Source organism: Leptinotarsa decemlineata, unplaced genomic scaffold (assembly GCF_025532065.1).
Source record: "Leptinotarsa decemlineata unplaced genomic scaffold, Ldec_3_MD MMD2_tig00004307_RagTag_RagTag, whole genome shotgun sequence".
In the NCBI taxonomy this organism is placed as follows: domain Eukaryota; kingdom Metazoa; phylum Arthropoda; class Insecta; order Coleoptera; family Chrysomelidae; genus Leptinotarsa; species Leptinotarsa decemlineata.
In genome coordinates this window covers 15,021,192-15,042,334 of record NW_027412606.1, presented here as the reverse complement: position 1 = coordinate 15,042,334, position 21,143 = coordinate 15,021,192, and the positions used below count along the sequence as shown (strand labels likewise).

General features: G+C 33.4%; 2 protein-coding genes across 5 annotated transcripts in view; one reads left to right on the top strand and one right to left on the bottom strand.

The window, feature by feature from the left end:
• The window catches only part of LOC111513185 (excitatory amino acid transporter 1), a 59,247-nt gene extending 41,147 nt beyond the window's left edge, over nucleotides 1-18,100 (bottom strand). The window contains exon 1 of one of the 2 annotated variants that reach the window (XM_074179036.1): nucleotides 17,880-18,100. In XM_074179036.1, coding sequence (XP_074035137.1) covers nucleotides 17,880-17,940 — 61 coding nt within the window. In that variant the 5' untranslated portion in view covers nucleotides 17,941-18,100. Of the gene's footprint in view, nucleotides 1-10,319; nucleotides 10,476-17,879 lie in introns of those variants that run through there. The other variant, XM_074179037.1, reaches the window with a different exon arrangement.
• The window catches only part of LOC111516774 (zinc transporter ZIP11), a 409,569-nt gene that overhangs the window by 218,006 nt on the left and 170,420 nt on the right, over nucleotides 1-21,143 (top strand). The gene's annotated exons all lie outside the window — the stretch shown is intronic.

The following is a 21,143-nucleotide window of genomic DNA, read 5'->3' as shown; positions in this document are numbered from 1 at the left end:
ACATTGAATTTCTCCGAATATGGTTGATTGGAATAGGAAGTCCACTTGAATGACCTCCTGCACGTTCAGATTCAAATTCACTGGATTTATATTTGAGGGGAATCTCAAAATGGTGGGCATTTTCAATAGTAATTTTCGAAATAAATCATTTCATTTGATGAATTCATCTTTTGTTGAAACTTCTTACAATTGTTTATTTTTTCCTCTATTGTAACCAATGTGTAACCAATATTTTGTAATATTTCAATGAATTCATGTGATGAAATGAGCCGATACTGAAAATCCATAACGTATTGACTAAAAAGTTTTATAAAAACGCAGCACATGTTTCGCTATACAATAGCTTCTTCAGACGTATCTATACATGAATGAATGGATACATGATGAAGAATTTTCACGAAAAATTTCATGACTCATCTAGGTTTGTATTTTGAAACAAATGATTTAAACGACAATTTTTGCTTTTTCTCAATATTTCTAGAACCGTATCTGATAATTATTGTTTTTTATCAATAGATAAAGTTTCTGAATATAATATTTTCACTCTGTTTGACCTCCATCTGACTGACCTTGTGACTCGTATGGTTTAAAGGACACCAATACAATCTTATTATAAAAAATACTTCCCGGTATAGAAAAAAAATCTTTCGCACCTCACATTATTTAAGTGGTCCCATTATGTTTTAAGGTTATCACAGTTTGTTTGTGAGGCATAAACAAAAATCATCATATTATTTCAGAAAATAATAATTAAGGTAATGAAATATAAATTCAGATGGGAGTTAGTGTTATTCAAAATATCTGTTCAAAACGAAAAGCAATTTTTGTAAAAAAAAAAAACGATTTCAGATATTGAATACTTGTAGTGTAGTGACCTCCAAGTGGAAAATTTTAATTTTCATCAGGTCCAAAGATAGAAGCAGAGTTTATCCATACTTATCTGGGCAATTTTTTTCAATACAAAGTGTATCTTTAATGAAATGGATAAAATATGTGGGCAGGTGGTTCCATATAGAGACCGCAAATAAAATAATCTGCTGCAGGGGCCTAGTGAGCGCCAGCTGGAACCCCACATTCTCAACTATCACGATAGACCCCTACCACACTCTGTTAGCGAATACACATCTCAGTTTCGCTCAGTGTTTATGCTCTGGTGGTTTGATGCACTTGTCAATATTCATGTTGGACATAACCCCAACAAAAGTGTTTTTGTGATTATTTGTCAAAACTTACGGTAAGTGTTTTATTATATTATGTTCGTTAGGTGATTCGTGATATACAAAAAAACATGTATTTGTGCTTATGAAGAAACTGAGTGGTTCCGTACGGAACCACAAGGCTGCAAGTGCTTGTCTATATAATTTTTTTCTTCAGATTATTCAAACATGGACCTAAGTAAACTAACCTCGGATGATGCCTATACTCTGGTTGATGAGATCCCTTCAGAGGTAGACTCTTAGACTTCAGGTGCTCCATCTGAGGATGATATAGGGATACTTGATGATGATGATGATTTTGTAGAGGTCCAACATAATCCTACTGATAGTATCCGTTTAGAATACGATAGTGAAGATGCATTACTACTTTCAAATTTCGTCAAAAAACCCATCGAGTGGACTAAAAACTTAAATTTTGCAAACAAACAAATGGCATTTATAGAAGATTTTGGTCCTAACATTCCTGAAAATATCGAGACTCCAACTGATATATTCCTGCGCTTGTTCACAATAAAACTTATCGGCAAAATAGTTTTCGAAACCAATTTATATGCTACACAGCAATTTCCCCAATCGCTTCCTGCTATCCGACTCGGACGCAATCAAATGTTTTCTTGGTATAAATCTGATGATGGGGCTCACAAAGAAACCTAGTTACCGTGATTATTGGTATTCCAAACTGCAGATGTGGGATAATTTTACATCTTCTTCCATGTCTCGTGATCGTTTCAGTTGGCTGTTGACTAATATGCACCTAAATGATAATGTCCAACCAAAAGTAGGTCAAACAGGATTCGACAAGTTGTATAAGATACGACCAATGCTTGACATACTGTCAGATACTTTTGGAAAATGTTACAAGCCCACCGAAAATCAAAGTATCGACGAATCAATGGTGAAATTCAAGGGGAGAATAGGATTTCGCCAGTATATGCCACTCAAGCCAATCAAGAGGGGCTATAAAATATGGATAAGAGCAAACCAGTCTGTCACAATTTCAGATTTATGCAGGAAAATCTGATGGGGGTGAAGAAGGCTTAGGTCCTAGAGTCGTCAAAGACTTGACCCGTCCACTTGTAGGAAAACACCACAAGGTGTTTTTCGATAACTTCTTTACTTCCGTCACGCTTCTGAATTATTTGCTGAAGGATTACATTTATGGTTGTGGAACAATAAGAAGAAGACGCAAAAATGAACCAAAGGATATAGTAAATAATGATACAGAAGTAGATAGAGGTACATGCGATTGGACACTTAGCAAAGAAGGTTTACTTTATCTGAAGTGGATGGATAATAACCAGTTTTATTTCTGAGCAACTTCCATAGTCCAGCTGATATTCAAACTATTCCGAGAAAGCAGAAGGATAGTTCATCTCGGAATATTGATTGTTTGAAACTGGTAAAAGATTATAATTCCGATATGGGATATGTAGATCAATCCGATATGTTCGTTTCCTTATACAAAGTGAACCGAAAATCGAGAAAATGGTGGGATAGGTTGTTCTGGCATTTTTTGGATCTTACCATAGTGAATGCCTTTATAATATTAAGAGACCGGACACCATACACACGAAGCATGAATCTGAAAGATTTTAGACTGGCTGTTGCTAATAAAGGCAAAAGGGCTACAGAAAATATATCCAATAAATTCAAGGTTTCAGTTCCCGCTGAAATAAGGTTTGATAAACGTGCACATTCACCAGTTCACACCTAACCATTACAAAGGTTAGGTGTGCACATTGTAGCACACGCTCCCAGCCTCACAGGACTAGATGGTACTGTTCTAACTACAACGTTCACCAACTATGAATTTGTTACTTTGAGTTCCATTAAACTTTTTTTCTCATAGCTTCCTTGTGGTCATGATTTGGAACCACATGATTGTGAAAAAAGGATTACTTATAAAATGTTTTTTTTTTTGCAAAATTGTTGTTTACTAATCTTTTTATTATACCCTGAAAACCAAAATTATAGTTTTTCGAAAAAAAAGTTAAATCGTCCTCAAAGGGCTAGTTGCCACTAATTATTTTATTTTTACGACGGATTTCGGGTTTCACCCCATCATCAAGTATAAAACTAAAACTTGGTTATGTTATATCGGGAATTTTCAGGTAAGCTAGAAGGAGAGGTAGTTAAATGAACAAGGGTGCCAACTATATAATTCTACACTGAAGATTATACGAGTTGTTAAACTTAAAAATTCAAGAGTGGAGACCTACATTGATCGAGTTGCTCGTTTAGGGATATATATTTCGGATTTTTCATTGGTTTGTTGATTTCCATGGCTTCCAAAAAATTCTTTTTTCCCTTCATTACATATGTATAGGATTTTGAGGTTATCTTTACTTCTTTTGTGTTTTGATTCTTGTAGATGTTCATACATTGTGGATTTTTTTGTCCAAACAGACGTGTTCACGGAGCCTTACGTCAAAATTTTTACCGGCTTGGCCTGTATATACTGCTGAGCATTCGCCACACTCTATTCTATTCTTTACATACCTGATTTTTTCATTTTATCTCGTTTGGGTTTTGCATTGAACAGGCTTCTGCCTAAATTATTATTACTTATAAAAGCTATTGTTATTCTGTATCTATAGAAGTAATTTTGAAAATTTTCTGAAAGTTTACCTGAATAATTGGTGCACTGTTTGGAACCTTTGGTGTGGTAATGGATATTACTGGAGTTTTTTCCAGAAAAATTTTATCGGGTTGTTGGAATTGCCATATGGCAGATAAAAAGGAATATCAATATAAATGTGTTTGTCTTCAGGAAATTATTAAGTGTTTCGTCATTTTGTAGTAGGTGAAGATATTGACTTCATAATCTAGGGTTGTGAAGTATTCGTCAGGAGCTTCAAAATGATGTTTCGCAAGACCCCCTTTTCCATTTAATTTTTTTTCCAGATGGCGCCCAGTCGCCATCTTGAAAGTTTCATCTGTCAATATCACTTCAAGATAGAGTATTTATGCATTAATTTCATTATCTCAAATTTCAATTTTTTGAGTTGATCCGTTCAAAAAATGAAAAGGGGGGGACATGCACTATATATCGAAAACCATTTATTTTAGAGCTTGCTATGTCCCAAAAACAAATGAATTTTGTTAAATTATCCGAATTCTGGTAAGTATTTTTTTATTATGATTTTATCAGTGGAAAAAATTTAAATTTGATTTGGTTAGCAAATTGGCACCAAATATTGAATGCTCAAAGCTGATGGAACGATCCATCACTTTGTGGTGACAAATAAAATACCTAATTATCCTCTTTAGACTAACTTGAATAAGAGACAATGAATGTTTCAAGATTCCAAAGTTCAAAGGTGACGGTATTGGCCTGTCGATGATAGTAATTGTTCTTACTTCTCCAATCGGTTGAATATAACTGTGCCTGATGAGGGCAACTAGTGAAATTAGGGTCATGAAACATCAACATAGTAGTTTATGACAGGCTGCACTTCAATAAACACTAAACGCAAAGCGCCTGCAATTCTGAAAAAAGTTGAAGTGATGAATGTTGATGAAAAATCATTGTATTTATCATTCTTTAAGATTGTTGATCGCGTTAGTTTTGAGTTAGCGTCTCAACGTTTCGCCGACACAAGCTAATAATACTTTCAATTATTGGTTTTTATTCTCTCATTTTGAGATGTCATTTACTAGTATGAGCACTAGTATGAGCACTAGTATGAGCAAAACGTTGACATACTCACTCAACGAATGACAGTCAACAATCCAGAAAAATGATAGATAAATTGAAACCTAAACGAGGAAATCTCATTCAATGTAATACTCAATAACTTATACTCAATGGTTATGATAATGGTGGATGTTTTACGTTCACATCATAACATTTGCATCGCAAAGATAGTGTCAATTATTCATTGCTGGGGCACACTTCCAATAGCAGTGATGCATACTATTGGTCTGTTATAATGTAATTTGTTTTTGAAGCTTATGAAGCTTCATAAGCTCATAATTTGTTTTTGAAGCTTATGAAGCTTCATAAGCTTTAAAAACAAATGATATAAAATAATTATAATATAATATACAATAAATATTTATTATATTGTGTCGTGGTATATGTATTGATAATTTTGTACTCTTTTACATTGATGCTGTTGATTTTTTTCCAAATTTAAAATTTCTGCCTCTTTTCAGCTTATGATATCGTTGAGTGATTTTCGGCCAATTTTTCCTCTATGAATATAAAATATCTTCAACAAGCTTCCTAATCCATATTTGGTCTTGAAGACTGTCGAAGTTGGAATAGAGGATAATATATACAATGAATTTGTTTAAAATTGATTTATTCGAAAACTATCACGAGTGCCATAATAAAACCGTTAGATAGTTTTCAACAATTTCCATACTGTGAAGATAAAACAGTGCAAAAATATTTCGACCAATGTCAACTGGAACAGGGCGAGCTAGGACAAAACATTTTTCGAAAATTGATTCATTGTAAAACTACCACGAGTGTCGCAAGAAAAACTGTTGAATAGTTTTCAGAATGTGTAGATGAATCAATGCAAAAGGATTTTTATTGATGTCATCTTACTACCCTGTATCAGTTGACATTACTCGAAATCCTTCAGTCCTGTGTTATCTCCACATTCTGGAGAATTTCTAACGGTTTTCGTTGTGGCAGTCGTGGTAATTTTCGAATAAATCAATTTTCATTTCATTGTTTTAGCGCACCCTGTACCGGTTGGCATCAATCGAAATCCTTTCGCACTGTTTCATCTTCACATTCTGAAGACTATTTAATGGTTCTCGTTATGGCACTCGTAGTAGTTTTCGAATGATCCAATTTTCAACAAAAAAAAACTCCTAGTTCACCCTGTATCGAATGGCATTAAACGAAATATTTTTGAACTGATGCATGATATGAATGTAGCAACTGAATGTGGACTGCCAAAAAACGAACATGTTTGGGTGTTATGGTTTTTATTTTACACCATATTTTGATTTGGTATAAAATATATTGTCATCGCCTACTTGTATAATTCGTAATCCGTCACTTTCTGTCACTATGCAATAAAGTAGCAGATCGGTACAGTCAAGTAGACAACCTAATTCCCTGCATTTTCTCATTTTTGTTCCGCATCCAGGTATTTGATGAATTGAATGAATTATTTGTTATACATTCATAGGTTCGTTCCAACCTTGAGTCACAAACAGATTTCCAACTGTTTGTAAATCGTTGTCAACGCGCATGTCTGGTAAATATTGGTTTCTGATTAATTTGAAATTTCTGATTGGAACAGCTGATAGTTCAACTGAAGTTTGGCATGGAATTTCAACATAACCTTTAAAAATAATTTGGGAGAGAAAGTTTTTGGCTTTCTACAACTCCATCTTGATACAAAAAAGGGGATGAGGGAATCTTCCAAAGAAAGGAAGGAAGTAATCAATTTGAAAATAAGTAACTCTATACATGGATGTGTAGATCATGCAAAGAAGTAACTTTCAGACACAAACTGAAAGAATGTCCTCCTGAAACAGCTACTTTCATATAAATATTGAATTACACGAAAGAAAAAAAATCTTTCCAAACAAATACTTCGAACACTGAATTATACAGAAGATACTTTTCTCTACTCAGTTTGTATTTCAGACATTCCACAACGAATGTCACTCCTAAAAATATAACCTCTTCAATTCTTTAAAAATAAATCTAATCAAGTGTATTTCTGGAGAGTAAAAGAAGGTTGCAGTATTTTATATCTCTATTCTATTTACTACTCAACATGGAACTGGGAGGTCACCGCAATAATTTGTGTAATTAAAGATGTTCATATTTTAGGTTCACTTAAAGAATTCCTAATTTTTCCTGCGCCAGCAAATACATAATTCATTTTATAACAATTTTTGCAGGTTATGTTGTTTGTAAGTTGCATGAACATAAAACAGAAACAGTAATAAGGAATACGTATGCGTCAGATTGATGGTTAGAAGATAATCCTCAAACCATTCTGATAGATTTTGAACAGGTTTGAATCTTGGATGGAACAGAAAACTGATAGTTTACTAATGGTTGGAAACTCATGTTGGAACACAATCACATTACTGCGCAGAATCCTGACTGTCAGAAACTGTTTCTGACGCTGGTTGGAACGAACCTCATATCTACCGAATGACGTTGCGTTGTTTTTTTACTAAACATGCCAATTGGCAAAGAAGCACAGTTACACAACAAGAGAGAGATTGGAAGAATCCAACCTCATACACAAGTCAATAAACATATTCTCGGACAGTTAAGCGGCGTTGGAAGCTTGGCTCCTACCGAGCAACGTCTAAATTGGTAGCAAATTGCCAAAAACGACTCTCCTCGATAGGAAGACTTAACAGATTGTCTCTGGTCTGGATTCTTGGCCATACTGGCCATACTGAAGTATTGTAACGCGTCGCGTAGTCTACTGGCTGTCTATGTACTGGTATAATACCATACCGGTCTGCCAACGTATTCTGATGTCACATTACCTCAATGGCAATGTAAACTGAACACAATAAAAAAATCTTGAGGTTAGCGGCGATCTCTTGTAAAAACTCTAACGAATACGAGCATACTGATACGTTGTGAAAAAGTCGAATAATTTTTGTCATTGAATGTACCATGCGATCTGACAATGTATTCTGATGTCACATTGTCACCATGTCAACATATATAAAAAAGAATCAAATAAGTCGTTAGCTGGAAGCGTCCTCGTGAGAAACTCTGACTAAAACGAGCATACCGATATGTGGAATGATTTTTAAGTGTCATCAAATGTATCATAGCGATCTGACAACATACTCTGATGTCACATTGCCACCATAACAACGTATACAGAACGCAATCGAACAATTCGAGGACTCTGACGAATAGGAGCATACTGATATTTTGTGAAATAGTTTAATGAGTTTCAAATGCCATTGAAGTAAAAAGTGTTAAGCTCTTTTATCAATTGTTCAATAAAGTTGGTATTATTATTATTATTATTATCAAAATTCATAAGTGGAACCTACACAATGGGTTCTAGTGAATACTTGCCGGTAATCTTTTTCTTAGACGATGGTTTCATACATGCAGTCGAACCACGTTGAAGCCAATCGAGTCTCATGCACACTGCTGTTTGGGAGAAAGCATGGAGAAAGCTGTAAACCACTATATGAAAAGCTTTAACATCTTGAGCGAACATCAATATGGCTTTCGGAAACAATGATCCACATGCGACCTTCTATCGTATGTCACCCATATTTGGAATAACGCAATCAAGGTTGTGGAATTGGCCGCAGTGGTAGTGCGCCCGACTCACGATCGGAAGGTAGGGGGTTCGATTCCTGCCAGATATTTTTCTCGAGAGAATTTATCTGGTTGAAGCTGGGATGATCCTGCAACCGTGTTAGGAATCACACGTTGAAAGGTAAGACCTCGTTAGTCCGTAGCTTGCACAAGTTTCTCAACTTCTGAGAGTTGTCGTTCGTATAGGGGCGACAGCTGATTAACGGAAAAACATATTTTAAGATCTTAAGATTTTTTAAGCAATATAGAGGGCCAAGAACTGTTGCGCTTGATATTTCTAAGGCCTTCAACTGTGTGTGGCATGATAGTTTGCTGGCCAAACTTGATAGTCTGGAACATTAAAAAAGGTCGGATATTTGTGTGTTCAAGTGACTTGGCACATTTGATTCCACCAAGAGCGGTACATATCAGAAATACGCAACGGACTGTAGCTGCTCATCGTTTTGAGGTTCAACTCAGTACACTTCGAACTTCACTGTTTGAGAAATCTTTCATCTAGAAAACTTCCTGAGAACGTTTTTCCAAATGAATTCAATCTCCAGCGATTCAAAAACAACGTGAATCGCTACTTTTGCACATGCACCGTTCTTAGAGTGCCTTAAGGATTTTCCTATAGTGCTTGTGTTTTGTCTTCAAAAAAACTGATGAGTCTGTGGGTGTTCTACACGATAAATTACATCGTGGTTCTGCGGCTGGATGAACAATAAACATCTGTAAAAGAAACGTCTGTGATTTATCTCGTATAAATATCTTCTACAATCAGCTACAGCAAGCTGCGTGACATGTTAGTTGTTTCCTGCGATGTTAGGTCTTCTAACTGGATTCACAAATTTGCCGTGGGCTCCTGTTGTTGATTCCGTTCATATGTGTTGTTTCCCGTTTTCAGCAACTAGCTGTTGCTGTTCTTTGCACTTGGCTGCATCGCGCTGATGAGGCAAATATCCTGAGGGTTGAATCGGCGAATTCTTCTCCGCAAGGATTATTCAAAGATTCAGAGGAAATAGTTGTTGAGACTAATTGCCAAAAGGAAGTGTTTCCAGAATTGTAATAAAACCATTTTTATTGGATGATAGAAAGAAGTTCGAATAATCACTTCGTATGTGATGTAATTATTATCAGAACTTGAACAAAATACTCAGAGAAGGGTATCAAACTTAATGAAAACAAGTTTTTTTAGTTTCTAATGTATATGTTAATCAAGAAATGCCAACCGTTGCCTAGGTTCTCTTTAAGATTTTGATTGAGGTCAAATATTCTCGACAAAAATAATAATAACTTCAGTTTATTTCAATACATGATGAAGGATCAACTAATACGTGTTTTTCGACCTTACTAAAGGTAAACACAGACGATAATAAAATCCTTGGAGTAATGTTTTCATATATACCTACACGACCTGCTTCATCGACAATGATATTTTGTAGGAGGAACTATTTGATGGATTCTGAGTGAAGTCAAAAAGTGAACCAACGAAGTAGAACTGTAATAAAAATGAGACATTGCGGTTGAATTCTGAAAAGCACTCCTCATAAATAAGAAACGAAAAACAATGTACCTGATTTATGAAAGTATGTGAGAACGTATTTGATTTCGTTGAAGCAAAAAACATGAGAGTCACTTTTCAAACACAAAACACAATTTTGATATTCATTGATATATGGTAGTATAATTAACGTTTCTATATTTAGAGATGAATTCATTGGCTTGCTTGTGTGTTGATTTCTCATCATTTGTCCCTAAACTTAGGAAGGTAATGGTTGATAAGTTACTTGGTAAGTTACTTAGACATGTAAATAATCGGTGGATTCCTCACTTACATTGTATTTAATTCCACTTTCCCACTGAAAATGCCAGATAAAGAGTATTAACCTCTCCACGGACTGCTGTAAATCGCTGTTTCACTTATAACTGATCATAATAACTCAAAAATATTCAATCAGAATCAGAATCGTTCCGAATGGAACTAATTTATTATTCAAAGATAAACAGGCCACATATACGATAACCCTTATTGACAGATTCTATTTTGCAGTCATTTTTCCCACTATCTGTATGCTCTATATTAACTGGCCATGAATCAGTCACTTTCTTCAGAATTATATATGGATTTGTTAATAATAATCTGTTAGTTGATTGTCGGGTGATATTTATAATTGAAACTGAGTCCGTAATCGTACTTTTACGTCAAAAGCAAATGCTTTCTCGTCTGTGGTGTTAAACTCACAAGAAACAATGACGGCAATATTGGCACCGGGTCTTAAAACACATGGTGCAATTATTCGAAGGAGATTATGTGAAATAAGAAATTTCGTGAAATATTGTTGATGAAAAAATATGTTTGCAGTAAAGGCAAAACAGGCAGAACAGCTATTAACATCTCACAAATTCAGGACTCATGGTTCCTTAATACTAAACTGTTGCTATTATAAGAAAAACTTTTACTTATATGTATAGTCTTCTTGAACGGAAATAATGTGAAATGGATATATTTGATTTTTTTCTTCCTTCTCTTGGAAGTTTACTATTATCTATTAACCGAAGGGGAAGTAAAAAGCTTGAAGGGTGTTTTCTTAAAAATTATATATCCTAAAAATACTCCTGTTTCAATAAACAAAATTACTGCTCCTGGGATATCTATTGGACAAGTCAAAATTTAGATTCAGTAGGTATATGAAGAGGAAACTTTCGCATATTTTTACTTTTCCGTCACTATCGGTTTCACCGGTAGAGTATTTCATCGGCTTTTAATGTTTAAATAAAACATCCTATATATCATGTATCTAATTATGTACAATAGTATATCTTGTTCATAATATATACCTTGCATTGACATTTGATAACAATAATAATAGTGTTCATTGCCCAGAACAAAATTTACATAATTGGAAGATTTTGACAATATTTGATATAAGAAAAAAACATTAATGAAAGATTGTGAACATTTATGTTCACAATCATGTGAACAGTGTATATAATATATACACTGACTTATGAGTTTCACATACTCCTCAACAAAAAATATAGATATTATTAGTGAGTTTCTTTGATTTCGCTACGTTAATTGTCGTTATTCCTAATCAATCATAACTCTTGAATTAGTTTAGCAAATTTCAATTCCTTTGCACGGTTGAATTGAGAATAAACCCCCTATCGAATAAGCTATCACTCACCACGCTATACTATTTAAATTTTTTGTAAGGGTTGCTCCCCTCCAGTAAGGGATGAAATTAGGGGTGAATTGTTCAAATTCAAATATACATTAAAGAAATCAAAAATCGACGTGTCTCGGCGATTTTCCTAATAAGAGTCCAGTAACAAGTTAGATATGGGGGGTAACACTTGTGATGCGCACGAGAAGGTTTACTTTCATTCACCAAATTATTTCAGCGTTAAAAATAGTTTTTCAGGCGTAATTACACGATTTCCAGAAATGACAGGTTCCAGGTTAGAGTGAGTAGAAAGGGAGGAATCCAGACATATCGATGCGTTACGTTACAAAGCGGTTTACCCTCCCGTAAGAAGTTATCACGTCAAAAACTCACTAATACAGTTTGGTGTGACTGTTTGATGAAACTATTGAATAGCGAAACACGTGTAACAATTTTGTAAACTTTCAATAGTGTAAATCACTGTAAACTGTATTAGTGAGTTTGGATATGGATTTTCAACAATACGTTGAGAATTAAGTAGATATGCAAATATTTTAAATCCAATGATCAGTATTTGATTTATATCGTAGGATTAGCTATTTATTCACACGTTTGAATGTATTCGATATTAAAATCATATAATTTCAATTTTTATTGAATCATTCAACAAGCTTTCTCGCTCACTCTCATTTTCAGCAAGTATCAGCTTGTAATATCACACTGTATACTCAATTTGACCGGGCTACATTAAAGATATTGCAAAAGATTTCGAAGCAATTATACATAAAATACAGTCACCTGTTGAGGGGCGGTCCTGCCGATTTGTTCTCTTTTTTGCAATTTCGCCACTTTCCGATTTTGATTATGCACCAAGATTAATTATAATTCAGTTACAAAACGATAATTCAAACTTGTTTATACATACGGTTATAGATTTCTGTTATGTTGCAAGATTGGAATATGGAAGATTCGCTTGATGGACGGTTATAATAATAGTTTTTAATTGACGTGTTTTCTCACCGACGATGGGTAATCCCTCCTCATGTTTTGGTGTTAATCACATGATTTCATAATTAGTTTTAGGCAACATTCTTACTTTTAAATGAGGCTTTGATTGAAATCGTACTACTTGTGATATACTGTTTGGAACCTTTGGTGTAGTAATGAGGAAGATGATCACTTGGTGATCGAAACACGTGTCGAGGTGTAAAAATAACGATTTGGTGTTGGGAAAAAACTCCAGTAATATTCATGAAATCATACTAGATGAGAATACCAAGAACAAGAAATTATCACTTTCCACAATGTGAAAAACAAATTACTCTCATAATGAATATAATAGACAATTATTTATATTTGGTAAATATACATTGCTATCATAAATTGTCTCAGCAGTTTTCCAAATGTTCTATAGGCACTTGTTTTGTTATGTTATCTTTATAATTTGCTTATAATTTTATCACCTTTTCATATGCTGGGGATCGGTGCAGTCAAACTTTTAATAAAAGCACAGAATTATTTATGAGAAAGCTAAGAAACTACATTACAGAATATTCGAAAATAATAAAAAAAAACACATATTATGTTAACAAAAAGATAATTTTTGAAAAATTATGAAAACGTTCCTCACAGTGGAAAACAACAAGTACATTAGATGAATTGATTCAAATGGTAAAACAAATTTCCACAAATAAATACAAAATTGAAATTGTGAATATTAATCATTCAATATATCACAAAGGAGTTTCTGAAAACTACATGTGATATTATTTCCACCCCCAACACGCAAAGAATCAATCTTATGGTGAAACCAGTTATTTACCCAAATAGTTTCAAAACTGAAATAATCGAACCAATTGACCGATTTCTCTCATTTGAAAAAAAGGATCAATATCTTCGTGAATAAATATAAAGTATTGTCATTAGACAATTTGATTTTAGAGAAAAAATATCCACTCAAGAGGCACTTACAAAAATACTTTTGGAAATAAATGGTGTGATTGATCGTTAACCCCCAGCCATCTGCGTATTCTCAGTTATCTCAATGACGGAAAATGCACAATCATATACTCTGCAGTTAGTGAAAAGAGGTTTGAGACTAACGGAGTTCTTTAGGTAACATTACTGGGATCCCAACAATTTATACCTGAATGGGTATATTGCTATTTTTTATGAAGACGAAATAAGACCTGATCTCAATCTTCTGCTAGATCAGTACTCACTTTATGACTTTCACGTTCTACTCTGAAAATTTGCCAAAATTTACATCCATATCAACGAAACCGAATGTTAGAGATAAAGACCTTGAAACTGTTAAACAAATTAAGTATCTAGATATTCATATTTTGACAATTACCTGGGAGGGAATATTCACACAAACTATGTAATTAAGGAACTATAAATTTAAGCACATCTCTCGAATAATCAAATACTACCTACTCATCTGGCAATAAAAAATAAGCATAGATTTATCTAAATTAACCATACCCATAACACCCGACTGTATAATATTACCTTGGCCATGCCCAATGCTCAAAAATCAATCGCATAGATGTGTTATACTTATTTAGAGGTCAAAACGTATAATTTTTTACCTAATTCAAAAAATTATTGCAAACCGCAGAGAACCTATACAGGCCAATTCTTTCATCATGTGGTAACATGATGTAACTGTCATCGGGAACAATACAATGGTCGAAGAAAATTTACGGGGACTCTAGTCCTTCTCGAGTTATACGGGTAAAACAAAAAATGCTGTTTTTCGTTGTTTTCGAATGGAATTGTTATTTCGGAGACTATCAAAAAATGGAAAACTAAAATGTTATTGTATTCGAAGTGTACTATGACGATGTAATAATGAATATTCGATAAAACGTTTCGTGTCAACATGTCCACCATCGATTTTTTTTAAATACGGATCTGTCTTTTTTATAAGAGATATTGATAAAGCAATAAATTAACAATTCAAGGGTATATCACATTTGATATTTTTATAGCGTTTCATTTAAAATAACTACCATCATTAGTAACAACAATTTTAAATAATAATAATAATAATTTTTATTTTCCTTTAGACAATAAGAAATTGTATAGGAATTGTCTTAAAAGTAGAAAGTAGATTAACATAAGTTAGGCATACTAACAGTACAAACCAGTCTTATTCTAAAGATAATTAGATTACATAAAAAATATCACAAAATCACAAAATATCACAAAATCTTCACAATAGAGTTACATTTCATTACATTAGCTTGCAGTAAAAAACGAATCCACGTCATAAAAACACTTTTCGATCAAGTACGATTTCAAGCGAGATTTAAACAAAGGTGCAGGTACACAATTTCGAATATCATCGGGTAGAGAATTGAAGACTTTAGGCCCTATTACATTTGGTGAATCACGGTCCTGTCGTTACTTCTTTTGTAAATTGTTTCGATTTGTTCAAAATATAATTCATACAACAAAATGAATTCGACAGGTAGGTACCCTAACACAATGAAAATTCGTACTTCTTCATTTTGTAAATTTTTGTATTGCCGTAATCCTTCTTTCAAGGCTTATTTCTCCTTAATAAATTATAATTCGTAATATTTTTATAATTATCAATCCTGGAAGTAACGAAAATAACAGTTTTTGGTCAAAATTCGAATGTTGTATAATTTGGTGTAATCAAATATCATCTCAATTCATTTACCATGGTAGAAAAAATGAATGCGTTGTTGATACCTGTTGAGAACTGTCAGACGTTCATGAACATATCAAAGATGATTCAAATGATGAAAGGATTATATGCTATTTAGTTATGGAAAATCAAATAGGAATCCTCTTTTGGCAAGGAATATATATATGTTGAGCTAAACCCGAATTGTCGTTTTCCGAACATCCAAATGTTTAGACGAGCAGAAAGAAATTTGAGGGACTATGGTGCATTTTACAGAAAGAAAACAAGAAAATGTGTGGTTACTGGAAGTGTGAGGAATCAAATAAATATGGGTCATATGGGTTAGCAAAATTTATGAAATGAAAATATCTTTTTTTTAATTTAGGATTGGCCAGTTAAAAAAATCATGCTAATCAAGATTGTTCTTTACGAGAAATTGCCCACGAAATGGGAATTTCTGTAAAATTCAGCAGAACTATTTTGCAAAAGAAAAAATATAAATGCTACAGGATACGCAAAGTTCATCACCTCAATGAAAGGGATTACGGAAGGAGAGTACGATTTGCGAAGTGGGTAAGACGTAGAAATAGGGAAGTTGGAAATTTTTGTAAAAAAATATGGGCGGACGAATCAAAATTCACCAACAATGGTTGATTTAACAGAAATATCCATTATAGGTGGTATAATACAAATGAACATTAACATAGGGAAACCAATTGGTTGGAAATTGTGGGAACAAACATCCTTGGCCCTTTCTTTTACGATGATCATTTGAATAGTAAAATGTATCTTCATTTTTTATTCAATGAAGTCGATGGCTACATAGATGAATTGCCACTGAATATCCGCCATGATATACAATTTTTCAACAGGACGGCGCTTCTCCCCATAATCCAGCAATAATTACGGAAAATTTAGATGCAATATTCTCAAGAAATAGGATTGGAAACAATGGACCAATTAACTGGCCAGCTAGATCCCTAGATCTTACCCCTTTGGATTTTTTGTCTGGAGATACATGAAGGATAAAGTTTTTTCAATACCAAGTACAGATATCGACCATCTCAAACAAAAAATAAAAGATGCATGTATTAGTATTATACCTATTATACTAGAAACTTGCCACAGGAATTGTCTGGATCGACAACTTTATGTGCATTCAACAAAGAGGTCGTCAATTCGATTATTTAATGTAGATTGCCATGTAGCTTCGATTTTCCGTATCGGTTTCATTGTTCCCAAAATTTTATGATAAAATAAATTGTTTTTCTGTTTGATTCTTGTCACTGATGATGGTGGTTATTTCAAATGAAACGCCATAAAAATATCAAATGTGATATACTTTTGAATTGTGAATTTATCGCTTTATCAATATCTGTAATAAAAAAGACAGGTCCGTATTAAAAAAAAGTTGATGGTGGGCCATGTTGATACGAAACGTTTTTTTTCTCGAATATTTAGTATTACATCGTCATAGTACACTTCGAATACAATACATTTTTTTTCCATTTTTTGATTTTCTCCGAAATAACAATTCCATTTGAAAAAAAGAAAAAACAGAAATTTTTGTTTTTCCCGTATAACTCGAGAAGGGCGAGAGTCCCCGTAAATTCTCTTCGACCATTGTATTGTTACCGATGATAGTTACCCTTTTTCCCATTTAATCGTCTTCGTATCAGTTATGGTTTAGAATATAGTAATGTTACCACATGATAAAAGAAACGACCTGTATATGTGATTTATCTTCTATAGGTGTCGTGAAGTTAAATTCTGTTGGATCAATTTAATATATGATTCATTTATGTCACATGGAAAATCGCTCCATCAAAAAATTCTACGTCTATAAAAATTCGGAGCAATATTATGTTATAATTCCAAAATAGTAGGCACCGAATTCTCAGAAATGACTGACGTATTTACCTTAATCTGTCTCTTGCAGTGACGTACGGAAATTATACTAAACATATGAGGAAAAATGACGATAAAATACATTTAACTTGACAACTACCTTGACAAAATTAGTTTCGTTTTAATGAAACAATATTTCTGAGAATTTAGTGCCAACTATTATGGAACTGTACTGTATGCGTGGATATGAGTTGCGGTCTCCACAACTCACTTTCACTCAACTTGTGAAACATTATATCTACAGTTATCAAAAGATGGGTGTCAAAGTGCACAGTGCAATCGATTTAAGATAGATGATGTACGAGTTAGAGGGCCAAAATTACTATTTTTCTAGCAGAAATAACATCAGATATAGCTGCCGGATCAAGATGTGCAGTAGATGTGTAGAAATATATTATCAGTCTTTAGAAATTGCAAACAAAAATTGATATTTTTTTTTTCCTAATATTTTGTCATACACTCTTCGCACATACGATTTAGCTGTTTAGCTGAAAACCATTCAAAAACAGCAACCCAGTCACAAGATTCACATTTCATTAAATAGAAAAATGCTACTGAAAGCCCTGAAATCACATTCTGAAACTGAAATAACGCTGAAATATCTCAGTTCAAGAAATGTTTTTCACATTCAAAGAGTATTTATTAAGTATATTACTCACTTGGGTATTTTTCCTTGCTCCTCTCAGATTTTAACATAATGTCTTCTTCTCCATTCCCCATTTTATTGTGAAATCACAAGAAACATTCATACATTTATTAGTTCTTTTATTTCTAATTAGAGATTTTGTAAGTAACTGAATTTGAAATCACCATCTACGCCTATAATCGTTTTAGTAAATAACTAATCGACTAAGTGCTGGTGTTTCACTACACAAACTAATTGAATTCTACTGTTTTTAAAATATTCGGTGTGATATAATACTTCAAATACCTCGTTGACCTCCATGTATGAGTGTGAATACAAATCATGTTTATCTCTCTTCTTGATGATTATAGAAATTAAATGGACGGTAAATTTTTTCATTTCGATCACATACATACACAAACACAATAACAAATAGAAAGTTGAATCGTATTTTCATCTACGAAAAACTATTAGAGGTGAATCAAAATCAACTATAGTATTTTTAATATTTCCATGTTTACACAGTTTCCGTGCAAATGACTTCCATTTAATTCATCGTGAAACACAGAAACTATATGCGAGAGAAAAAGCGAAGAAATTTTGAAACTCATTGGAAAAAAATAGTTCCTACTTTTGGATGATCTTGGTTGACGAAGTTTCTTGGTGAATTTTAGAGGTTCGGACTTTTATTATCTTAAAAAGTGTAAACAGGTTTGAAATATATGAGAAAAAAATGAATGAGATACTGAAAATACTTACTTAAAACATCAGAACCCAAATATTTGGAGTTGCAGCTGTTAGTTGAAAGTTATTTATAATAGCAGGGGAGCCCACGACGCAAAATGGGGCTTTACTCGAGCGTCATAGAGACATATTAGGTTGCAAAGTTTAGATGATAAGAAGAAAAAAATGTTATATAATATATACCTTTTCATCGGTGGGGGAAGCGGCTATAGATTTTTAAATATGTAAAAAAATACTTTTGCATGGACATACTCGAGCGCGTCAGATATTGATAGCATCAATGTTCTACGTATTTTTATTAATTTTGGTATGTTAATCTGATCGTTTGCATGATGTGGGTGGTTGTACGTAAGGGTTAAAAGTGAAAAGAAAAAAAATTAATCGAGCGCGTCAGATTTTCTAAGGGGGTGTTAAGTGCAACAAAAAAAATATCTCATTCAATTATCTGACGATTTCGATGTGACGCAAACTCGCGGCCATTATTATAATGTGCAAAAAAAATTCGCAATGTTGAAATACTCAAGCGCGTCAGATTGATATATATATATATATATATATATATATATATATATATATATATATATATATATATATATATATATATATATATATATGGTTCATCTTTATGTTTTAGACGTGCTGTCTCATAATCTGACGATTATCTAGAGGGATTCGCTTAATCTGACAAAAACAATTTTTTTTTTTCAACTCATTGAACTTAATTAATTGAATAGCTCAGGAAATAGCATGCAAATAAATAAGTGTATGTTTTTTAAGTAGAAAACTTGTATTTATAAGAAAATAATTTTTTTAAATGCTCAAAAAAATTTAATTTCTTATAATAAATTGATTAATTAATGAAGAAAAGTTTTTTACCACTTTTATTTGTAACTGACGTTACTGCAGTTTCGTCCTATAAGGACATTTTCAAACTTATACAATAAACTAACAATGATTCATTGCATCAGTTTATTGTAAGGACATTTTCAAACTTATTCAATAAACTAACAATGATTCATTACATCAGTTTATTGTATAAGTTTGAAAATGTCCTTATAGGACGAAACTGCAGTAACGTTAGTTACAAATAAAAGTGGCAAAAAACATAGAAAGTTTCATTTTTCTTTTCGTCATTATGATTTCCTACCACGTAGTAACGGTTTAATTAATCATCATCTTCATCTTCATCACGAACGAGTCTCTGTGATCAGTTGTGATGGCGTCATGCTAACAGAATTCAGAGTGGGGACGGAGTGGGAGAGTATTAGATAGAGAAAAAGTGAATAAAGAGTAGAGGAATAGAAACTCGGAGAGGGAAATATAGGTATCACGCCTCTGCACGCAATAAACTCTATCGACGAATTTTTGTTACTTCGGCTTGCGGAAATCGTCAGATTATATATTTTTCGTTATCCTTGAATTATTTCCTTCAAAATTAAAAAAAATTAGCTACGCTCGAGAATGTCGAATTGACGTTATTTTTTTACAACTTTGCAGCCCCCTCCCCTTTCTTTACGGCACTCTCAAATTGTCAGATTACTGGAATATACACTTTTTAGCAGGTAATTAACTCACCCTACCTTAATCTGACGCGCTCGAGAATTTCTGATGATCAATTTTTTTTACTAATCTGATTCTTAATCCCTCACAGGTGGCTTTATATATGGGGCTCATATTTGGTGGAGGTACTTAACCGGGTACAACGTATCCCCCTGTATATTAATCTGCCGTGCTTTAGTAAATCCCGAAATCCCCGCTTGGGCTACCCTATTATAAAAGTGAAAACTCATCAAATATATTTTCATGTAAAGAATTGACAAGACGAGTACATTTTGCTTATATAATAAAGGCGCTAAGGTAGTTAAAATATGAAACATGACCGTTCCATAGGAATTACGTAGACACTTTCATGGGCTTATGTCAAAAATTCAATAACTATTCGTTAATTTTGTGCTAATACTTCCTGGAGAAAAAAAACGGCCAAGCCACATATTTCAATTACACGGTAGGGTTTTTACAGTTTAGACGTATCTACAAGACCCAAATCATATACCGATCGTTAGCAACACTGTGAGTTTACGTACGTCAAGTGACAGTGATGTATTAACGTCAACTGACAGTGTCTGCCATAAAACGGCAGATGATTCCAGCTGTTAGTGAGCGATATATATGACACTGTTGTAAAAAATTAAAATTTTGAATAATTGACATACATCTGATATAAAGAATTCTCAAAAAATTGGATCGGCAGACGAAAGCAACTATTTTTCAAAATGATGAAATCACTTCCAATGTTGAGGTGACCCCCGCCCTGTAAATCAGAAACGGATGTATAATCGAAAATTTAAAAAAACACCTCAATTTTTATTTCTAGGGCGATTAATTCTGATATGGAAATCATACCCGAAACTTCACCCCCCTCTGCGGTCAGCAACTGCCCCCCTCCTATTTTTTTCAATGACATGGGGGGTCGAGTGATACATCAGTTGAAATGTATTTTGTCCCTCTATTACTTCTATATTTTTTTTTTGGAAATTGGTTCATTCGTTATTGA